The sequence below is a fragment of the Miscanthus floridulus genome, chromosome 1 (genome assembly GCF_019320115.1).
Source record: "Miscanthus floridulus cultivar M001 chromosome 1, ASM1932011v1, whole genome shotgun sequence".
In the NCBI taxonomy this organism is placed as follows: Eukaryota; Viridiplantae; Streptophyta; class Magnoliopsida; order Poales; family Poaceae; genus Miscanthus; species Miscanthus floridulus.
In genome coordinates this window covers 158,879,886-158,900,826 of record NC_089580.1, presented here as the reverse complement: position 1 = coordinate 158,900,826, position 20,941 = coordinate 158,879,886, and the positions used below count along the sequence as shown (strand labels likewise).

Genomic DNA, 20,941 nt, shown 5'->3' with positions numbered 1-20,941 from the left:
GACAGCCGTTTTTTAGGGAAAGCACGGGCACCTCCCCAACTCACGCCCGCAGGCCACTCTCTTTCCCTTGGCCGTCCGGCGAGCTCCTCCTCGTGCCCGCGCCCCCACCGTTAGGGGTGGGGTGGCGACGGTACTGGTGGCGAGGTAGGCGAGTTCCTCCTCCTGGATCTGAGAGTTAGGATTCCGGGAGCTTCTCCTCTCTCTCTCTATCTCTCTCTCGTCTTCCCTAGCTTTGGCGGGCTTAGAAGGGAAGGTTAGGGGAGGAAGGCCGACAATAGTGGAGATGGCTGGAGGGCGATTAGGGGCCCTGACGGCAGTGGAGACAGTCGGACCAGGTCGGGGCGGGGAGCTTTGGCGAGGAGGAAGAAGGCGCCCGCGGCGATGGGAGGGGGCAGCAGCGACGGACGGATGGGACGGATAGCGGGGCAAACGCCGGTCGTGCGACTCGGCTAACGCACTCATGGCTGTGTGTTAGCCACGTCCATATCCATATTAAACAGCCAAAATTTCAATCTATTTTTTTCGTCCACTTCCCACTAACTACGCGGACAATGACGAGTTTCTTCGGTCCCGGTCTTTTACTTGATCCAGATTATGACTCTACTCACACGAGTTTGAACAACTTAGCAATGATAGATATCGGGTCAAATTCCAATACGTATTGGTTCGCACCATCTATATCTCGTATATGATTCACTCATGATTCGTGCTCGTACAAGTTAGAATAACTCGTGTCTAGTGATGCGATGATACTGAGTCTAATTCCTATATGTATTTGGTTCAATTTTTTGTCTGTCTGTTTTTTATGTCCATTTTTATCTGGAAAAAAGCTGCTTCGTTCCCCTCTCTTATTTTCTTTAGTTTTTTTTCCCGATCTGATCCCATGTTACCATTTTCCAACATACCATGAAATTTAAATGATTATGTGTGCGGGCAGCTAGACATACTTGGGTAAGACATTAGCTTAAATATTAGCTGTGAATTCAAAAACAGATCTTAAATAATTTTTAGCAGCTAAATAGTTACCGGGAAGGGATCTGAATAGGGCTTAAGTTTGCTCGAACGAGCCAAGATCCACCTAATTACATTACACGAGTCGGGTCGGCTGTGATGAGGGCATGACACCATCGGATACGACTATTGATTATAAGGTGAGCTCGTTCCTACATTTGCATAGTGATTTTTGGTACAATTCACTTGGTTCCACATGTACATGTTATTATTTGCTTCTAGGTACAAATGTGTGTCAAAGCGTAAATCCATCAAAGTTGAACTTTCAGTTCATCGGTGCCCCGATAATACTTCATTAGGAAGGCCATAACTCATTGATTTTTGGTACAATTCATTATGCAAATGTAGAAACAAGCTCACCTTATAATCAATGGTCATATCCGATGATGCCATGTCCTCGTCAGGTTGGCCCTCATGGTGTTCATGCAATGCAAAGCACCACGTCTAACGTCTTGTTGTGTCAATTTAGACATACCAGTTGCTTAACCTGTGTAAAAGTCATTAGCTAGCATTCTCCAACTATACGTTGCTAGTATTTGCATAATGGTTGCATAAAGATTACGGAGTATCAGGTACCATAACATAACTTGATATACGGGCATCCAAACGAGCCTTAACATAGATGGATTGGGATGGCCTAAGGTGTGGCGACACTACTACTCTACTGCATTTGGCAAGCAACTACATGTGCTTCCTAAAGCTTGGCTGGCCATAGGCACCAGCAGGACGATCGCAGCCGCCAGCCTGTCCTGAACCGCAGATCCGACGGCGCAGATCGCCTCACCCAACCCTTCGCCTTCCCAGACCCTGCGATTAACCTCGCCGGCCCCGGCCATGCACGGCGCAGTATAAATCCGGCCATCTCGCCTCGCTCCGACCACAACACTAGGGGCGCGCCCCGGGCATGTGCTAGTAAGTATAAAATGCAGGCAGGTTATACCCTTCATAGCTCTTCATATTTTCAAGTTTGGCGGTGGAGAAAACAAAGACAGCCATTATAGTTCGTACATTAATATTTGTCCCGTTCGTTTGGACTTATTTGGCTTATAAGTCGTATTTTTTCAGCCAACGAACAGTATTTTTCTCTCACACCAAATCAGCCAACAGTACTTTCAGCCATAGCTTATCAGCCAAACAAGCCCAAACGAAGAGGGCGAATATTGGCAAACAGACCACAAGTTACAAGGGGCGTATTATAACTACTCGTTAACACGGAGCTTATTGTAGGAGTCTTCTCCTTCACGACACCACATTTCTCAAAGCATTGGACGGCAGTAAACCTCATTCTCACCTACAGGGCAAGGTTTCTGCATTTGGAATGCTGGTCCAACAGACTAGTGGCAGCCATGGGTGTCATCAACCTTTCCAGTTATCCTTGGTCTTCCTGACATCTCTCAGTGCTTCAACTGGAGAGTTGGCACCGAATTTAGCCTGAAAGATTCATAAGGATACCCAATTAAGAGAACCGTTCCGATGTAGTTGTGATTGGCAAGAAAGAAAATTCCTTCTATGCGCTCTTCATTCACAGACATCAACCAATTCTGCGCATGGATGTGGAAGGCAGTGCAAGGAAAGTGTTTCAAGTGAGGAGATTAACCTGTATTTCTGGTAGATCAACACGCATGAATGTATTTATCTCAAACTCATCTCCTATAGTCGAGGGCACTGTTGGCTGATTCGCTTCACGCTGCTTTTCAGCCCATTCCAGTTTCTGTTTCGTCTTCTCATTCTCTGGCTCGACTGTCAGTATGAATTTTAGGTTCTTCACAGTGTACTGCAACTCAACAAGCAACAGGTAAGACCATAAAGAGCACAGTATGCCTCTACCAGCACAATTTGTATACCATATTAAGAAAAGATAAACAAAACAACCAAATGTTACTGGTTTTTTCTTGTTGGCAAAGTTATTACTATGCATGTCTCCACTCAAGTTGCCATCATCTTTTACAACAAGTTCAAAATCCCAAATTCAACCAAGCAAATTAAAAAGATCATGAACAAGCTCCTCACAGCTCAAGCACCTGTTATCAAAGATAGAACATGGAATGGAAAGGCGACGGGCCTAGTAACTAACAAACATACAACAACAACAACAACAACATAGCCTTTCAGTCCCAAGCAAGTTGGGGTAGGCTAGAGTTGAAACCCACCAAGAGCCACAAGTCACGGTTCAAAACATACATGCTACATATATACAATTCTATAATCTCTATTAGCTAGGAACAAAAGGAGGCACACGTGAGCATCATATTTCTATATTAACTCCTTGCTGTTGGATTACATCCCAACCAACATAAATGTATTCAAATAAAACAGTCAACAAATCGTAGAATTTAGAATCTGCTACAAAAGAAATTCAATAAACAGTCAATCAATCTGGAAACTGCCTATTCCTGAGAACATGAAACAGAAAACAGTAGATTTGTACATATGTCCTTGAGTCATTGATAATACAAGATTTACATCCTAAATGACAAAGGGAGACACATAGTTACTTTATATATTCCACCATACAGGTTCAGTGGTTCACTAGCATTCAAGTTCCTCCTTAATGGAACTGATAGAATCAGAGTGAAGAAAAGAGAGATCGTACCTCATGCCCACAGTAAACTCGAGTTAACTTTGGCAGCGAACCCAGTGTAACAATAAGGGACTGATACATTTGCTCTGCAGTACCCTCAAAAAACTTCCCACAACCAGCAATGAACTGTATTTCAGAAAAAGGGTTAGGACATAACAATCGAAGGAATCATCATTGTAAGCAAGATGTGTATACTAAGTTACTAACCAAGGTATCTCCAGTGAAGACCGCTGGATCTTCCCCCTCCTTACTAGTAACATAGTAGCTAATATGACCTTTAGTGTGGCTGTTGAAAGAACGAAAAAATGATAGGGATCTAATCAACAGGCTTTTGCAGAGAAAACACATATAAAAGGATCACGCAAAATTGAGATTTTATTAAAGAGCTCAACTAAGTTTCTCAAGATTAATGACATGGTCGTGCCACTCATCAGTTATTCTACTGAATCCATAGATTCAGTACGACTTTGGCAGTGGTGACTTAAGTAAATTTCATACGACTTTGGCTGTGGTGACTGTTGTACTGCATAGATCCTGAAATAATCCTGCCACCCACATTGCGCTGATACCAGCTGTCACAAGCCTTGGCTGCCGACAATCGCTCGCCGGAGCATGAGACACAGGAGAAATCGAGAGTGATAACGCGCCGAGAAAAGGTTCCTGCGGTCACTGTTCTATTGCAAAATAATGCTCTGTTCCCACACAGAGGTCAGCTATTTAAGCCTCACACGCAAACGACTCCTGGCCCATGGGTCCCACATAAGATTACTTACTACAAAACATGCCTGAATGATAATGAAACGTTGAGCCAACATAGTTCCTTGAGCCGCTATGCATCAGCACTGACATTATACCATAAACGGAGAGGTGAAACGTATGTAATAATAAAGCAAGAAAGCAGCATAGTGAACAGCATACCAAGGCGTGTGTAGGCATAGTATCTCAATGTCCTTCCCAAGTGACAACTTAGTTCCATTCTCCACCTGATCAGTGCAGCCTTTCACATTGTCCAGTAATCCTCCAAAGACCTTTATCCCTGGCACCTGCAGTCTCATCTTCTCATTGCCACCAGCATGATCCCTAAAATCACAAAACCGGTCGCATGATTCATTAATGATGCATTACACAATTGCCAATGAAGCCCACAAATGTTCAATTTAGTACGGACAAGAGTAGTTTGCATATTGTGCCACCTGATACATATTTTCAAAGCATTGACCTTTCGGTCTGATATACTTTAAAAGTGGGAGCTAGAGAAATCCCCAGTTCCATTGAAGAGATGAAAACATTGTGGGAATGATGAAAAGGCCTATCTCCCAGCAGCCAAAGCATCAACTTATAATTCTTAATTGGAAATGGACTACTCTAAGAGCTGAAAACAAACAAGAATGACTGCATCTGCATGAGGCACATATGTCAAGCACTATCAATCACATGTCCATTCAGGACTTCATTTTCCAATCCCCTCGGTTTCCATTTTCTGCAAGGTGTATCTAGCGAATACTATGTGGACTTCATTACCAGAAAAGAACAGTAAGCGTATATGTCTTGCATAGTGCTGTTCTTCTTGTACCATCAAAACCTGTGCACATAGCAATTAAACTGAAATCATAGAGAGAGAAAATCCCAGGTCGGAAAGGACTACCTATTAATATTTCTGAATTCCTATGTGCATCGACTACGGGCCTGTTTGGATCAGCTAGGATGAGTTAGTAGTTGGCACTAAAAAATAGCCCAAACTAGCTGAGGTTGGCTAGCTAATTGGTTAACAACTAGTTGAAGGCTTCGCTAAAAAAATTAGCCCACCTATAAGCACACCTGTTTGGATGGGCTAGGGACTAATTGCGGCTAATTTTTGCCCTTGGTATCGAAACAGACCCTAAGACACGAGCAGTGGCGTTAGCCTGATTAAATAAATAACTATTGAATGTCTAAATATGAAGCCCTTTTATGTCTCAACTGTCAACTCGGAATAAGATGATGGCCAACAACTCATCAATCAAAGAAACAAGAATCAGAACATTCGAACACAAGCAAAGAAGGGAACCTAGCAAATAAACATCTCGAACTGGAAGGATATGGCATACCAGTGGTGATGGGTGGTGAGAACGCAGTCAACGTAGGCGCCAACCTCGCCGGCCGCCTTGAGAACCTTCTCCGGTTCCACAGGGTCAACGGCCGCCGCCTTCTTGGTGCTCTCGTCCACGATTCTTGGAACGGAAGAAACAAATAGCAATCAAGAACTCAATGATTTGAAACGAACCCAAAAAAAAAAAAGAATAGGGTAAACAAGCGATGCAGGCTGATTCGTACAGGTAGGCATAGTTGTCCTCCAGGCAAGGGACCGGGATGATCTTCATCTGCGGATCCCCCGTGGGTGGGTGTGCCCTTGAGGCGAAATCTCTGGAGCGAAACCCCCTACGGAGAAGACTGGAAGCAGGGAGCAGCAGGTGGATATGGGTACGGAAGGTTTAAGTAACAAAGGAAGAAAGGGGATGAAAACGACCGCTTCGCCGGCGGTAGCGGTGGAGGGTCGCGTCATCAGTGACCGTGATGAGGCCGCCTGCCCGCCTCATCAGTGTCTAACCAGAGGCCGAATAGGTCAGTCGATGTACCTCTATGAAAAATGAAGGGCCTTGATTACTCACTCAGTGAGAATTACATTTTTTAAGAGACGAAGGGAGTTTCCCTAAAAAAATGAGAGGAGTATTCTCTCTCTGCTGTAACCACTTTTGATCAAATTTACTCATGTGTACATCAAAATGCTCTTAACTCCAATTTTGATCAAGCTACTAGTTTTGACCAAACCCCCACCCCCTCCTCCCATAATTGTGTGACCAAAGATAAACAAGAGACATAACACTAAGTGCTCGCAATACAAAATACACAATTACCTTGTCGGAGCAGAAAATGACCAACTAGTAAATATTTGTAGTTTTGTTGTACGTTGTGATCGGAGGTGGCCTAGCACTCAATGACACAGGATCTATACTGATTCGGGCAACGTGCCCTACGTCCAATCGGGGTCGGTCGGCGACTTTATTCCTGAGCCCAGGTGCTCGAAGTTTGCTGTTGGGTTACAAACGAGAGGAAGAGAGATGGGGTGTACAAGAGGTTCGGTTGGCTCCGACCGGAAGGGTTACGGTCGGAACTTAATGGTTCTGCGGTTGTGGGGTGTTGATGTTGATCTGAGGAACTCTGGTCTTCTTGAATCCGTCCCCTTGTTGGAAGGAGCGCATCCCCTTTTATAGATGAAGGGAATAGCTTTACAGGTGAGAGAGAGAGTACGGATGTTTCTAAGCCTTGTTGCCCACGCTGATGAAGACTGGATCGCCGTAGAATGTCGGATGCGGACGGGAGGTCGTGCTATCTTCTTCAGGAAGGATGGACGCCGGTACCTGTAAATATTATTTGATGCCTAGTGGCATGTGAGGAGCCGCGCTATGTTCACCCGGTACGGCAAATCCTGGTGCCCATACTGCGATTGATGTCCAGAGACACGCGGGGGGCTTACCGTATGGGAGTTTTTAGCGGCCCCTACAATATCGTGGGGGGAGATGTCGGCGCCTACAATATTGTTTGTGTCAGGGTGGCTGCAGAGTACTGTTTCGTGCAAGGTATGGTCCCTGGTACAGTGGTTTTGGCTTGTGAGCCTGCCTTGCCTTTCTCCGCACGTCTTCCGGTGCCCTCCGAATGGGGTGCCCCCGGTCAGATGGCTCCAGTCGGCTCTGAGTGCGCCGGTCGGAGAAGAGTGGTGAGCAGGGTTCCCACAAGCCCCGGTCGTGGGGTCGGAGTCGCGGGGTCGGAGTAGGAAGCAGCGTTTTGGGCCATGCCTTCCGATTGGAGAGACTACTTGGAGGCGGCTGGCGCCTGAAGCGAGTGCTCCGGTCGGAGAGGTGGGCCGAAGAAGTTGATGAGCGGGCGCTTGTTCTTTTGGGTAGACCTTGCGGTCGGTGACCGGACTGCCCTTCTGGACCGTTGTGTTTTTAGGCTCTTAGGCCGGCCTATGAACTACATGTTTTTCCTAGGCCGAGCCCGGGCGTGGAAGCCGGTCCCCGAGGGACCCCGGGTTTATGAACCCGACAGGATCCACTGAGCCCCCGGGCGATTTGAGTCGAATCGTCGGGGGATTTTTCGTCTTGCCGGTGGGTGCGCGCGAGCGCACCCGCGGGTGTAGCCCCTGAGCCCCCGGTCGGTTCAGGCGGAACCGGTTGGGGGTTTTCTACGTTGTCAGCGGGAGAGGTTTTTGTGTTCGGTGGGTGCGCACGAGCACACCCGTGGGTGTAGCCCCCGAGCCCCCGGGCGGTTTGGGCAGAACCGCCTGTGGGGTGTTTGGAGCGTGTGTGCGTGTTTTTAGTCTGAGACAGATTTTTGTTAATCCACGGTGTCGATGTGCAGCCAAGGCGTTTTTAGGCGCGGAGATTGGTTAATTCTGGAGATGGATGAGACGGAGCCTGTGGGGTCCTGATGTTGGTGCGGCCTGGGCAGCCAAGACAGTTAGCTCAGTTAGTTTTTATGCGAGTTCGGAGTTGTGATCCTTGGCTAGGGTTTTTTTGGAGTGCAGTCGGTAGTGAAGCCGTTATGCGAGTTTGGAGTCGCGGTCCCAGGTCGCAGCCGGATGTCGTAGATCCTGTCGACGCGAGTTCGGGGTCGTGGTCCCAGGGTTTTTGTCGGAAGTGAAGTTTGTTACGCGAGTTCAGTCGTGGTCCCCGAATTTTTTGTAGCGTAGTCGGAAGTGATCCTGTCGATGCGAGTTCGGAGTCACAGTCCCAAGCCATAGCCGGATGTCATAGATCCTATCGACGTGAGTTTGGAGTCATGGTCCCAAGCCATAGCCGGATGTCATAGATCCTATCGACGTGAGTTTGGAGTCGCGGTCCCAAGCCATAGCCGGATGTCATAGATCCTGTCGACGTGAGTTCGGAGTCACGGTCCTAAGGTTTTTGGCATTTGAGCCCCCGAGCCTTGTCGGGCCTTCATGGGGGTCGATGTGAGTTGTTTTGTGCTACCCCATCTGGTTCCTCACAACCGGAGGGGCTGAGTTTCGTCGCCTATCCCGATCGCTCGGGCTCAAAGACTAGCTCGGTGAGCTCGCTAACGGGTGTGATCGAGTGGAATCCGGGTCCATCATTCGTGACGGGGTTGGCATAGCCCTCTTGTGACATTCCACTACTCCTTTACTTGCAACCTGACAGATGCCTAGGTCGTTCCGGAGACTGACCCGGATGGCCTAACGGCCTCCCCTTCGATGGAGATTCTGTGGGCCTGGCGAGAGGTTCAGGATCGAACGAGAAGGTCGAGATGACCCGGTTTGCCAGACCGAGCGAAGGCCGCACGGTGCTCATCTATGGTTTTCTCCCCTGGCTCTGTTGTTTGCTCATGTCGAATGAGGCAACCGCCACTTTGTGGCGCAACATGAAGCGTTCTAGTGCATTTCGCTGCACGTGCGATGCTTAGTTCCCGAGCCCCTGGGCGGTTCATGCCCTAACCGTCCGAGGGGTTCATGCGTATGAGATGGATGTGTGTATGGATGTATGAATGATTTGTAATGAAATAGAGAGGTTTTGATAGTATTTACCTTGATGACTAGAGTGACGAGGCTCAGACAGCCTCAGTCAGAAAAGTCCGACTAGGACCCTGACGACCTGAGTGACGGGGTTCGGAGAGCTTCAGTCGGAAATGTCCGACCGGGACCCGTGCTTGTCGTCCGTGATGGAGTCGGCGTGGCCTACATGGGTCGCCCCTTCGCTTCCTTACCTGTCAGTCGGTGTCTATCCTTACCTGTCATTCGGGTTCCTTTAGGTCTGGCCTGGGGAAGTGGGGAGCCACCCACATGCGGTGGCTCTTTGGTTCCTGTGCCGTCGTGTGGTAGTGGTTGATCATGCGGTAGTGGTGGGCCACGGCCAGGCCACGTCCCATCCGATCAGGAGCCGTTCCATCGAGCGGGGCGCGTCTCATCGGTTCAGGGCACGTCTTATCTGCATTAAATGAAAGAAAGAGAAAAAACTCGCCTCGTCGTTCCGGCTTCCCCGATCGGCGCGTCCCTCCATAACCGCTGCTCCCTTTCCCTTAAGTAAGAGAGGGGAGAGGGTTTTTGTTCTGCTCTTTTGCCTGTTCTTTGTCTGCCACCGCCTTCTCTCTTCCTCTTTGTTGTGAGCATTCCTGAGAGCCACGGAGGTTTCTAGGAAAGAAGGGGAGAGGGTGAGGGAGAAGAGAGGAACTCACCGACATGTCGGACTAGAGGACGTCCATCGTGAGGGCGTCAGTGCTAGAGACGTTCGTCGTGAAGGGGTTCCTGCCGCCGCAAAAGGTGACGCACTGGAGGGTCCTCGGGAAGGAGGAGGAGTTCCCACAACCTCATCCCGATGAGGTGGTTTCTTTCCTTACCTTCCATGAGTGTGGGTTAGGATACCCCGTGCACTGGTTCCTACGCGGGCTCCTCAACGAGTGGGGTCTGGAACTGCAGCACCTCAATTCGATGGGGGTGCTGCACATCACCGGCTTCGTCACCATCTACGAGGCTTTCCTTGGGATGGAGCCGCACGTCGATCTCTTCCGGCTCTTCTTCTCTAGGAGAGCTATGGCGGACTGGAGTCCGGCCGAGATCACACTGGTCGGAGGCTTCGCCCTACAGAGGAAGCCGCGTGCGGGAGGTTCGTATCCCGCATACCCCCATGTGACTCCAACAGGGGATGGCATGAGGAGTGGTTCTACATTAGGAATCCGGCGGGGGCGCCGTTTCCAGCGTTAACCAGTGGGAGGCCGGTGAAACAAAAGAGTTGGTCATGGGGCTACGCCCACATAGAGAAGCACAAGGTGGAGGTCATCGAGGAGGAGCTTTGGAAGCTCGTAAGGGGTGGCCTCAACGGGGTGCGGGTGTTCCACACCCTTTACCGCCGCCGGGTCACGTCGTTGGCAGAGAGGACGCACCCGATGTGGATGTACGGTGGCCGGTCGGACCTAGACCGCGCGTCGCTAGAGGAGCTGTCGGACGATGAGATCTGGAGTCGCGTCGGCCGAGTGCTGTAGCTGAGGCCCAGAGAGACGGTGGTGGGAAAACCCATAGCGTTTAATGCCTCAATCGTGTCCACGCTGGTATGCTCTCTTATTTTGTTCGTGCTTTTTTCTCTGCCCCCTTCTTTTTTGATTCTAGTTCATTTGTTCCGTAGGGGCTTGGGAGGTACAAGTCCCGGCCACACCTTCCCAAGGGGCCGGCGGGCCGGGCCCGATAGGCCGCCTAGAAGGAGGCGGCAGACGCCCGGAAGAAAAAGAAAACCAAGGAGGTTTATCGAAAAGAAGAGAAGAAGAAGGAGGTCGCCCGACGCGTGAGGGCCGGGGAACATGCGAGCGACGTCGAGTCAGAACTCGCGTTGAATGATCCTACGGATCTAGATCACATGATCTTCTCCGATGAGGAGGAGAGTCGGGAGGTCGTCGTGACCTCAGCGGAGCATCGCGACCCTGCAGCGGCGTCCGCTGGTGAGGAGCAGGAGGCCACGCGGCGTGCGGAGGTTCCTACATCGAGGAAGCGTGCTACGAGTGTGGATGCCGTCAGTGAACGGGCGGTGAAGCAAACGCGGTCACCGCAATCCTCGGTGGCATTGCCTACGGTGGATGCATCCGGACGAGCCGGGCGGTCCGAGGAGCGGACCGGCGCCTGTGCGGCGACAAAGCTGGTGCCAACACCGGACTTGCGGCCGGAGGAGGCCCCGCCTGCCGTGGGTGTGGCCGAGCAGTCCGGGCGGTCTGAGGGGCAGACTGGCGCCCGGTCGACGCGTGACTCGCAGTCGGGGAGCCCCGAGCCGAAGGTTGTAGCGACCCGCAGGCCAGGTAGGAGCCAGTTGGAACGACTCCGACCTCGTCTGAAGTAAAGGGGAGCGTGTCACAGTCCAGGAGCGGTCCTCATCCTGTGGGCCCATCATCGTCGAAGCCTGCCTTCATAGTAGTGCTTCTCGCCACCCGGTATGTTTCATTTTGTTGCCTCTTCGACTTTTGATGGTTGAGTCTTTTTGGAGTGTGGCTTACCCACGATTTTTGTCAGCGAACGAGGGATGTCGGGGTTGAGCATCGCCTCGACCCCTGTGCGGGAGGTTTGGAGGCCCACTCTGTAGCGTGTTACGGCGAGCGAAGGGGGCAGCAGGGTGGCGGCGGTGAAGCCTTCCCTCCCGGGGGTGGTGCCCCTCGGGGCGGCTGCTGACAACGTGACAGCGGCGGCGATGTTGTTGGCAGTGATCCCGGTGCCGATGGCGGAGGTGGCATCAGAGGTAACTCTTGTGGCCCCTCCTCCACCAGTCGTGGTGTAGGAGACGAGGGGGGATGAGCTCCCTACCTCACCGGGTGGAGGGCTGCACGACCTATCCTTGCTGTTGGAGCCGAAGGCGTCGGAGGGAAGCATGGCCGAGACGGACTTGGGACGCCCGGTGGCGTCCCATGTGAACGTGGTGGTGGAGATCCTATCTGGCCATGAGGCGGATACCGTGGTGGAACCGACGGTGTCGCCGCGGGAGCTGGTGGTGGTCCGGTCGGAGGCTGGGCCCTTCGGCAGTCCATCAGAGGGTGACCTAGAGTGGCCCTACCCCGAGGACCCGTCGAAGGCGAGGTTAATCCTCCAGGATTCCCGGGAGCGCCAGCTCTGGGATATGTTTGGGGGGCAAGGGCATGCCGCGATGTCCGAGCTCACCAAGCTATCCGTGAAGCTCAAGAGCGCCCAGAAGCAGGCTCAGTTTGCTCGGCAGCTGGTTGAGGTCGACCTGCAGCTCGCTGTGGAGGTGGGTTTCTGGTACTTCTCCTTGCCCTTTGAATCTTTCGTCGGTTGTTTTAGCATGTCTGTTTTTCACAGGAAATAAGGAAGGTGTCGTCCCACAAGTCTTACTTCCTCTGAACAAAACACGCCCGGATGGCCGAGCTTGAGCGCCAGGTGGAGTCCGCTTGTCGCAAGTCCTAGGTTCGGGCGGCCGAGACGGCCGTGGCGCGGGCAGAGGGGCAGCGTGCGGCGGAGCCGGCGACTGCTGCCGAGCAAGGGCTCAAGGCGGCAAAGGTTCGTCAGGAGGAGATCAAGGCAAGACTGTGGACGTCCTTGGCAAACACCGAGGCGACGCTTCAAGAGGCCTTGATAGCCCTTGAGCCAGAGCGGGACGCCCTGGAGTCGGCAAAGAAGGCCCTGGAGGCGGAGCAGAGGGCCCGGTCAAAAGCGGATCGGGAGGTGCTTGTGCTCTAGGACCAGGTGATGGGGATAGAAGACGCGAGTGCCCGGCTGCGCGAGCAGGTGGCTCGGCAGGCAGAGGATTTCTCCACCCTTGAGGCCTCTTGCATCAGTGCGTACCTTTTTGTTTTCTCGTGGTGTTGATTTTTTCCCCAGCCTATTTCTGAGCTTGTCGCTCTTCTTGCAGAGCTGGGCGAAAAGGTGAAGGCGCTAGAGTGAGACCTGGAGATGACCAAGGCAAACTTCAGTCAGAACATCGAGGAGCTAGCCAAGTCTCATGAAGAGCGATGTGCTCTCGAAGGGGAGCTCGGCCAGATCCGCAACGCTGCCCAGCTCGTCATCTCAGAAGTCTTTGGGTCGGCGCCAAGTACCAGCGCACTGCAGTTCAGCTGGCGGAGGTCCCGTACATGGTCAAGGACCTTGTCAGGAGCGGGCTGTTTTATGGAGCGTCAGGGGTGCTGACCTCGGTGGTGATGTAGCACCCGAATCTGGACTTCGCCACTATCTGCGGCGGGTATGCTGAAGGCCTGAGCATGGAGGACATCTAGTCAATCGGGGAGAGCCTGTTGCCGCACGTGCGGTCGGTGTCAGAGCAAGTCTCCGCCGAGTGGGTGATGGATGTTCACCGTCAAGACATGGCCCGAAGCATGCGTGGAGAGGATGCCTCCGAGCCTGCAGATAGCACGGAGCCTAGTTCGAGGGGGAACGTCACCTCGGCCCTGATCGAGCCGAACGTCGTGCTGCCGAGGAGCGAGCAGCCTGCGCCTTCGTCGGTCGCACCGTCAGTAGATGCCGCCGGGCCAGTTTAATACCTTGATGAATATAAGTAGTTAGTAAATGTACGAAGTTTAAGTTCGTGGGGGGAGGAACCCCTGTGTAAAACGTTCGTGTGTGTTTAAATGACTGTAATCGGTTTTTGTTTTTGTGATGGAGTTGCTCCGTTCGGGGAAGCTTGCTCCCTTTCGTTCCTTAGTTTTCTCTTAGCATAATTTTGTTTTAAATTTCTTTCTTTCTCATACCAGCCCGTTTGTTCCGTAGGCTGCAACTTTGCGAGCCCAGGGCGTGGCCCGTGAGGCTTGGCCGATCGTAACCGTAGGAAAAGGCGGGGTGCAATCAGTCGGAATGTTTTAAAGCAAAGCTACGTAAGGTAAAACAAAGGAACAAACTGCCCTTTCGTTCGGGTAGGAAGGAGTTTCTCTATACGAAAGTAAAAGAGTACTTAAGGTAAAAACAAAAACAGAGGGATAGTAGAGCCCCCTAGTGGAGCCCCCGAGCGCCTCAAGCCAAAAAGTGTTCGGGTCAGGGTGCTCTTATAGGAGTGTTCGCTAAGTAAAAGGTAAGACTAAAACTTAGGAAAAGAATAAAAGACATAACTGTTCCAAGGTCCACGGAGAGAGCGTCGTTGTCGTCATCCTTCAGTCGGTAGGCTTCCGGTCGGATCACTTCAGTCGTCTGGATCCTTGCCCGTTTCGCCCCCTTCTTCGATTGCTGCTTCCCCGTCTTCTTCCTCCTTTGGCCTGCCAGCCTACCTCTACAGGCGCTTGAGGAGCTGGTAGTCCTTGTAGAGATGGTTGACAGGATAGTTGTGGTTGATGCACGGGCTCTCCATGAGCTCATGAAAGTGGCCTGGAGGGTCTTGCTGGGGCTGAGTGCCTGCGTAATCTGCCATGGCGGCCAACGCAGAGTTGGCCGGTCGGCGGCGATCCTTTTTGTTCTTTTTTCCCCTCGGCGTGGAGGGGCCCTCATCTTGATCCTGGCGCTTGGCCTTACCTTTGTCGTGGCCTCCGTTGAAGCACGGTAGTTACAGCGCTTGCTGGAGCGGTTGGACAAAGGTCCGTGGTCCCAGGCGGCCAGGGCTAGGAATCCGATCGACGCTACGCGCGTCTTGGTTCGGCCCGAGCCACGCGTAGATAGGTGGTCGGCACGGGGCGGTCGTCAAGTCAAGGCGAGGTACGGCTGCGGCTTCCTGTGCTGTACTCGGCGGTTGTGGTAGTGACGGGGTGTAGTGCCCCATCTGCTACGTCCCTGTTCCCCGGACAGGGAGCGAGGTCGTGAGTCGGCGTCACGATACAGAGGACTCCGCTTGTTGAATGGCGGCGGTTTCCAGCAGTGCCTGGAGGTTCTGGTGGATCACCCGTTCGCAAGGGTCGTTCGGCTCGGACAGGTCGCGTAGGAGCATTGCCGCGGTGGCAATGTTCTGACTGGCCTGAGCGAATTGCGAGGGATTGGTCCCCCGAACTAGGGCGTTGCGCTGGGGCTGACGGGCGCGACCCCGAGCGCCGTTCGTTGGTCTATGCGCACTGTCGATGAAATATGGTCGGCAGTCTACCTAGGGGTATGCCTAAGGTAGTAGATTATCAACAGACAGATGCGCAAGCTACAAACAAGATGGTGACGCAAGACAGACACGAGGTTGGCCATGTTCAAGCAAGCGCGGGGCGAGCAGCTTGCGTTCTCATTTGGTCTCAATGGACACTTTGCCCCCAATGATGGTGTGGACGCAATCGGTTGGCTTGACGTACTTGTGACAGGGATCTACGTCTTCATCATCGTTATCTTCGTTGCGTTGTTCCCCTGCGTCGTTAGGCTTATCGGATGTATCCGGGGCCTGTTGACCCATGTAGATAGACTTGAGAACGCGACAATTCTCCATGGTATGGTTTGACTTGGGATGGAGCTGGCAGGGTCCTTTCAATGCTTTGGCATAGTCGTCCTCGTAGTCGCGACATCCGCCACCTCTTTTAACGGTGTTAACCTTGCCGTTGTCTTCTCGAGCACGCTTGCCCCTGTAATCGTTGTGGCGATTACACCGCTGATTACGCTGGTCGCGGTGGTCGCGGGAATCATTGCGCTGGTTGCGGTGATCAAAATTGTCATTCCGACCACGGTTGCCGCGGTAGTCGTCGCGGTGTGGGGGGTGGTCGGAGCGTGGAACCCTTGCTGCTTCTTCGACAATTATCTTTTTAGCATCATCGGCATCCGCATATTTTTTAGCAGTGGCTAGGAGCACTGTGACTGATTCGGGTCTCTTGCGGAGGAGCTTGTCCCTTAGGGCATCGTGGAAACGGAGACCAGTGATGAAAGCCTCGATTGCCTCGTTGTCAAAGATTGTCGGGACCTTGATGCGCATCTCCAAAAAGCATCGGACGTACTCACGCAGTGGCTCATCTTTGCGATCTCGAATCCGCTGCAGATCATATTTGTTGTCGGGTTGCTCGCAAGTAGCAATGAAGTTATCGATGAATGCTTGCTTGAGCTCTTGCCAGGAATCAAAGTAGTTTGTCAACAAGCTGACCAACCATTGGTGGCCTGCATGGCCGATGGCGACTGGGAAGTAGTTAGACATGACGTGCTCGTTAGCCATAGCTGATCTGCACGCGGTTTCGTAGAGCATGACCCATAATTCGGGGTACTCCTTACCGTCGTACTTCTGAAGTTTTTCGAGCTTGAAGTTCTTGGGCCATATGACTTGGTGAAGGTGTGGAGTAAACTGCTTCAAACCCGGAGGGCCGTGGGTAGTATCATATTCCATATGGCGATAGCTCTTGTGGGATGCACGATCGTTGGCTCTTTGGTTAATGCAATCGCGCAGATCGCGTTCTCTGAGGTAATGGCGGAGATTGTTATTGCCATCACGGCGATCCCGGTTGCCACCCTGGTTAACCCTACGACCATGGTTATCACGGCGATTATCGTGGTTGTCTCGATAGTTGTCATCCCGGTAGTCACGGCGGTTGTCGTTCCGACCACCATCATGGCCACCGTTTCTGCCTTGATGGTTGTCTAATGGGTCGTTGTTGCGCGAGCCACGTTGGTTGGGCGGCTGTGAGCGCCTTGAGTACTAGCGGCTGTGGCTTGATTTGACTGAGATGGATGGAGCTCGGGCTTGATTTACAATCTCTGTGGTCTGAGCCATAGCAGCCGTCAGGTAAGCTTGTATATAATCATGAACTGCCTGAGTTTCCGGGGTATTGGGTAGTCGTTGCATTGTCGCCATAGCAACTGCTACATTGGCACTTAGGGTCCTAAAGACCTGCTTGTCCCCCACCCTATCAAAGGCATTGTTAAGGTCGTGTGGCTGGACCCTTATGCGTCAGGCCTCCTCTTCTGCCTCAGCTTCGATTTGTCGGCGATTAAACCGGTCAATATTACGTGCTTCGCGTGCTAGCCTTTCTTGCTCTGTTTCGCCAATTGCCGATGGTTCATCATTACTAACAACATTGATCAAGTCTCCTTGCCTTGGTGGGAAGGATGGGAATCATGGGTATCCTGGGGCGTGGTCTGGGATATCTAGATCGTATTCAACGCCTTCATCGTCGTGATGCTGGAGCTTGGTGTGGACGGAGGCATTTGATGCAATGCCGGACGAGGAGCTTGAGCCACCCTCTTGAACTGTGTGGACCGATCCTTCTTGATAATCTTCAATCCGGACCATGTTGACGAAGTTGCGTAGACCGTAGGGCTGGGCCTGGTGGTTCTCCATCGAGGCTTCGTACTCGGAGAGCCAGAGACCCATCGCGGGGGCTGGCCGACAATGAACGAAGTGCCCTTCAGGAGTAGATGTGACCATGAGATCCGTACCGAGTCATGCAGGATGACTGGCCCGAGCTGGTCGGGTAGATCTGTTGTGGGTAGTGGTTACCTGCTCATTAGGTTGATTTTGAATTGAACTTACCAGAGCTAGGGTTTTAGCAAGTTTGGTGCTGACCCGATCGATGGAGTCGAGCAGGTCGGTGTTGTCGATCTGCCTCCCTTTGTAGCGAGGAAGCGGACGACGGGTTGTCGACGTGGCTGAAGATAATGCTGGCGTGGCCAGAGCCAGATCCACCGTGGTCGGAGCCGTAGCCGATGCAGGTGAAGCAGTGGTCGACGCTGATTGAATCCGCGCCTCCTACGGGGTCATGGCGATGAAGTCATCAGAGCCAGTGGTCCAGGTGATTTGGCTGATGGTGAACATGAGGCCGTTTGGCGTAGCCATGGAACCGTGGATGATGACCATCTTGTTCGCCTAGAGAGCAGTACGCACACCCCCTACTTGGCGCGCCACTGTCGACGAAATATGGTCGACAGAATACCTAGGGGTATGCCCAAGGTAGTAGATTGTCGGCAGACAGATGCGCAAGCTACAAACAAGATGGTGACGCAAGACAGACATGAGGTTTTATCCAGGTTTAGCCGTCGTGAAGGCGTAATACCTATGTCATGCGTCTGATTATATTGCTGTATGTCAATGAGAGATGTTTTTAGAGGGGTTGTAACATCCCTGGTGTTAGTCTTGCCTGATTGCACTTGCATTTCATGATCATGAGCATCGTTCATCCATTCATGAGCATATATCACTTGAAACATGTGAAACATGATTATGAAACAAGAGTATCATTTCAAGTGTTTTTCATCATTTCAGTACCTTTAGTGCTTGGTTATTGTATGACCAATGTGTGGTATAGCTAAATATATTGTTAAACATCTTAGCTATGCTCAGAAAGTCATTAGGAACAATGTTCATGTTGATCATTTTGCCCAATTAATATTTTAAATCATGGTTTGACTTGTTTTGACCCTAGGACTTTTTGGTTTGACTGTTCAAAAAGTACCACTTAGAATGTTTGCATGTCGGAGCAACCTAAAACAAAGTTGTAGCAAATTACATAAGGAACAAAAGTTATTTTGTGACCAAGTCATGAAAATGAGCACAACATGTTCAATTTGGGCCCACAAGTCGGATTTGTGGTGCTGACTCAACACTTAGAATTTTCTAAGTTTGGATGTTGCATTTCAGTTCTTTTACCATTGTTTGGAGCCTTGTATCTCCCTAACCTGACCAAATCAGTTCGAGTGCTAATTAGAAATGTTGTAGATCTCACTTCAATCTCCAACTTTGTTAACTTAACCTAGAGCTGGATCGTCACCATTTAAGAGTTTTTGCTCGTTGAAAACTTGCTGTCAGACGTTGGGGACTTGACTGAATCGCGCTACAGGGTTTCGGGTTCAGACCGTCGTGGCCGATCGCCGTCTGGCTGAGCGCGCCAAGTGGAAGCCATACGCCGGCGCTGCCCCCACCGGTCAGGCCATTGCCGCCACGAAGACGCCACGCGCCCGAGGGATCGCTTATTTGTCTCGCCCGCGTCCCCTCGCTTCACCAGTTCGCTCAGAGCCGAGCTCGCGCCTCCGCCATTGCCGCAGGGTGAGTCACCGCTGCTCAGCTCGCTCGCCTCCGTGTCGTTGCCGCCTCCAGTGAGCCACGAGCCCCGCTTTGCTTAGCCGCACCTGCTGCGCCAGTTTCTACGTCAATCGAGCCCCGGTGAGGACCCCTTTTGCTGATTCTGCGAGCTCCGCCATGACTGACGCCTCACCGGAGTGCGTGCTCACCGTGGCCAAGCACCACCGGAGCCTGCTCACTCCTTTCTCTCCCTTCCATCAGTTTCTCTGCGTCACCTTGTTGCTCACGCCAAGCTCAGATCGGGCCGCTAGGGCCGGAGTTGGCCGGCGTACCTCGCGCAGCGCCGCAGCGACCGCCATTGCCGCCGGCGACCTCATCCGCTATGGCTAGGGGGTCCGTTTTGTACTTCTATCGGTGCGGGGTAGTGTGCTGTGCATGTTGGTGCCACTCCCTTCGCCGGACTGCTCGCCGTCGTCGAGCGGTGGCCGGTCAACCGGTCTCCCCTGCCTCCGGTCGGCTGACCAGTGGGGCCGGTTGACCCACTGGGTACCGCCTGTCTGTCTCTCTGGCGCGGGTTGTGGGTGGATAACCGGGTGCATCTAGCAGTTTTGAGCATAAAGTTTAAAAGGGTTTCAAAAATGATTTTTTCATAATTCTATTTAAATGCTTTAGAAAATGGTTGTGTACTCCTTTTAGCTCCAAATTGGTTGGAACAAATTTTCCTAGGTTCCTTATCATCAGATCTACTTGGGAAAATTATTGCATGTCATTTTTGGGATACTTTTCTGTAGAACTTTATTTAATCATGAATATTGCTGATAACTTGAAAAATATGTAGAAAAATCTATAGGCTTCAGAAAAATATGATTCCAAGTTTGTTAATCTTCTTGTGTCATGTACTTCTTAGGAAAAATATATTTCATGCATGTGCTGTGGGAAAATTTTGAGGTGTAGTTCAAGTCCCTTTAATGGCTGACTTTTGTTATTTTTGCTAAAGAGCCAAAGTTGCATAAAACATGCATCTGATAATTTTTGTACAATGATTATATGCTATAAAGAACATAGGAAAAATACTCAATCTATTGTTTGACACTTTTCATAGTACAAAGTAATTTCATGCTCATTTTTATGCTATAGCTTGTCATTTTTGTGTAGGATAGTTTACTTATCCAAATGCCATGGAATTTTTATGGTAGTCTGTTTAGGGTAGTATTATGCTACTGTAATTTTCTCATATTTTTAGGAGCATCAGAAATATATGTTGCTATTCAAACCTATTATTAATTAGGGTTTAAGCAAGTGTTGCCTTAAGTGTGATTAAGAAATCAGTAAAGCTTTGGTGTATCTTTGAAGCATTTCATAAGATATGTTAACTTAACATATTAGTAGTAGAAGAGAATGCAGTAGATGACATGTGCTTGTAGTATAGTTTCTTGGATGATGTTGACTACCTTGCATTTAAACATATCCATTGCATTCATCTCCTTCGATGCACCGTTTGCATAATCACTTACGCGCATTGCATCATACAGGATCGCAAACCGAGAACCCAGTCGTCATACCCGAGGAGCCCGAGGAGCAGCTCGAGGTGCAGCAGCAGGAAGTGCCAGAAGCCGACGAGGAGGACGTTGAGGAACTTCCAGAGTGCCCCGATCACCGTTCGAGCTCCTTCGAGAGAGGCAAGCCCCGGAGCATTTTTCTCCCGGTTTGTGATTATTTAATTAAATGCTTTACTTTAATTGATGCATTACGTTCAGGAGTTGTTTGCAACCGTTGCTGCATTATACCTTGCTTACCTTTGTTATACTATATCCTTGTTACCCTGGTATCCGCAGTCGAGTCAATGCTTAGCTGGCTTAGACCAGTAGAAGTCAGGTGATTTCCTGTCACCTGCGAGCTATAGGTGGTTACCTGGATCTGCTTGGATGACTATGAAGTCATGGTATAACTAAGTGTTAAATGAAGTTGAGACCGGACGGAGACTTGC

At 51.0% G+C, this 20,941-nt stretch overlaps 1 protein-coding gene across 1 annotated transcript; it reads right to left on the bottom strand.

Annotated features, from left to right (window-relative positions):
- Positions 1-1,945: 1,945 nt before the first annotated feature.
- LOC136499649 (hydroxyacylglutathione hydrolase cytoplasmic-like) lies at positions 1,946-6,064 on the bottom strand. Its single transcript, XM_066495231.1, has 8 exons — positions 5,906-6,064; positions 5,680-5,802; positions 4,511-4,672; positions 3,800-3,878; positions 3,605-3,718; positions 2,609-2,785; positions 2,373-2,442; positions 1,946-2,302 (listed from the first exon to the last, which is right to left on the bottom strand). The coding sequence occupies exons 1-8, from the start codon at positions 5,950-5,952 to the stop codon at positions 2,268-2,270; spliced, it is 807 nt and encodes a 268-aa protein (XP_066351328.1). The 5' UTR covers positions 5,953-6,064; the 3' UTR covers positions 1,946-2,267.
- Between the last annotated feature and the right edge of the window lie 14,877 nt (positions 6,065-20,941).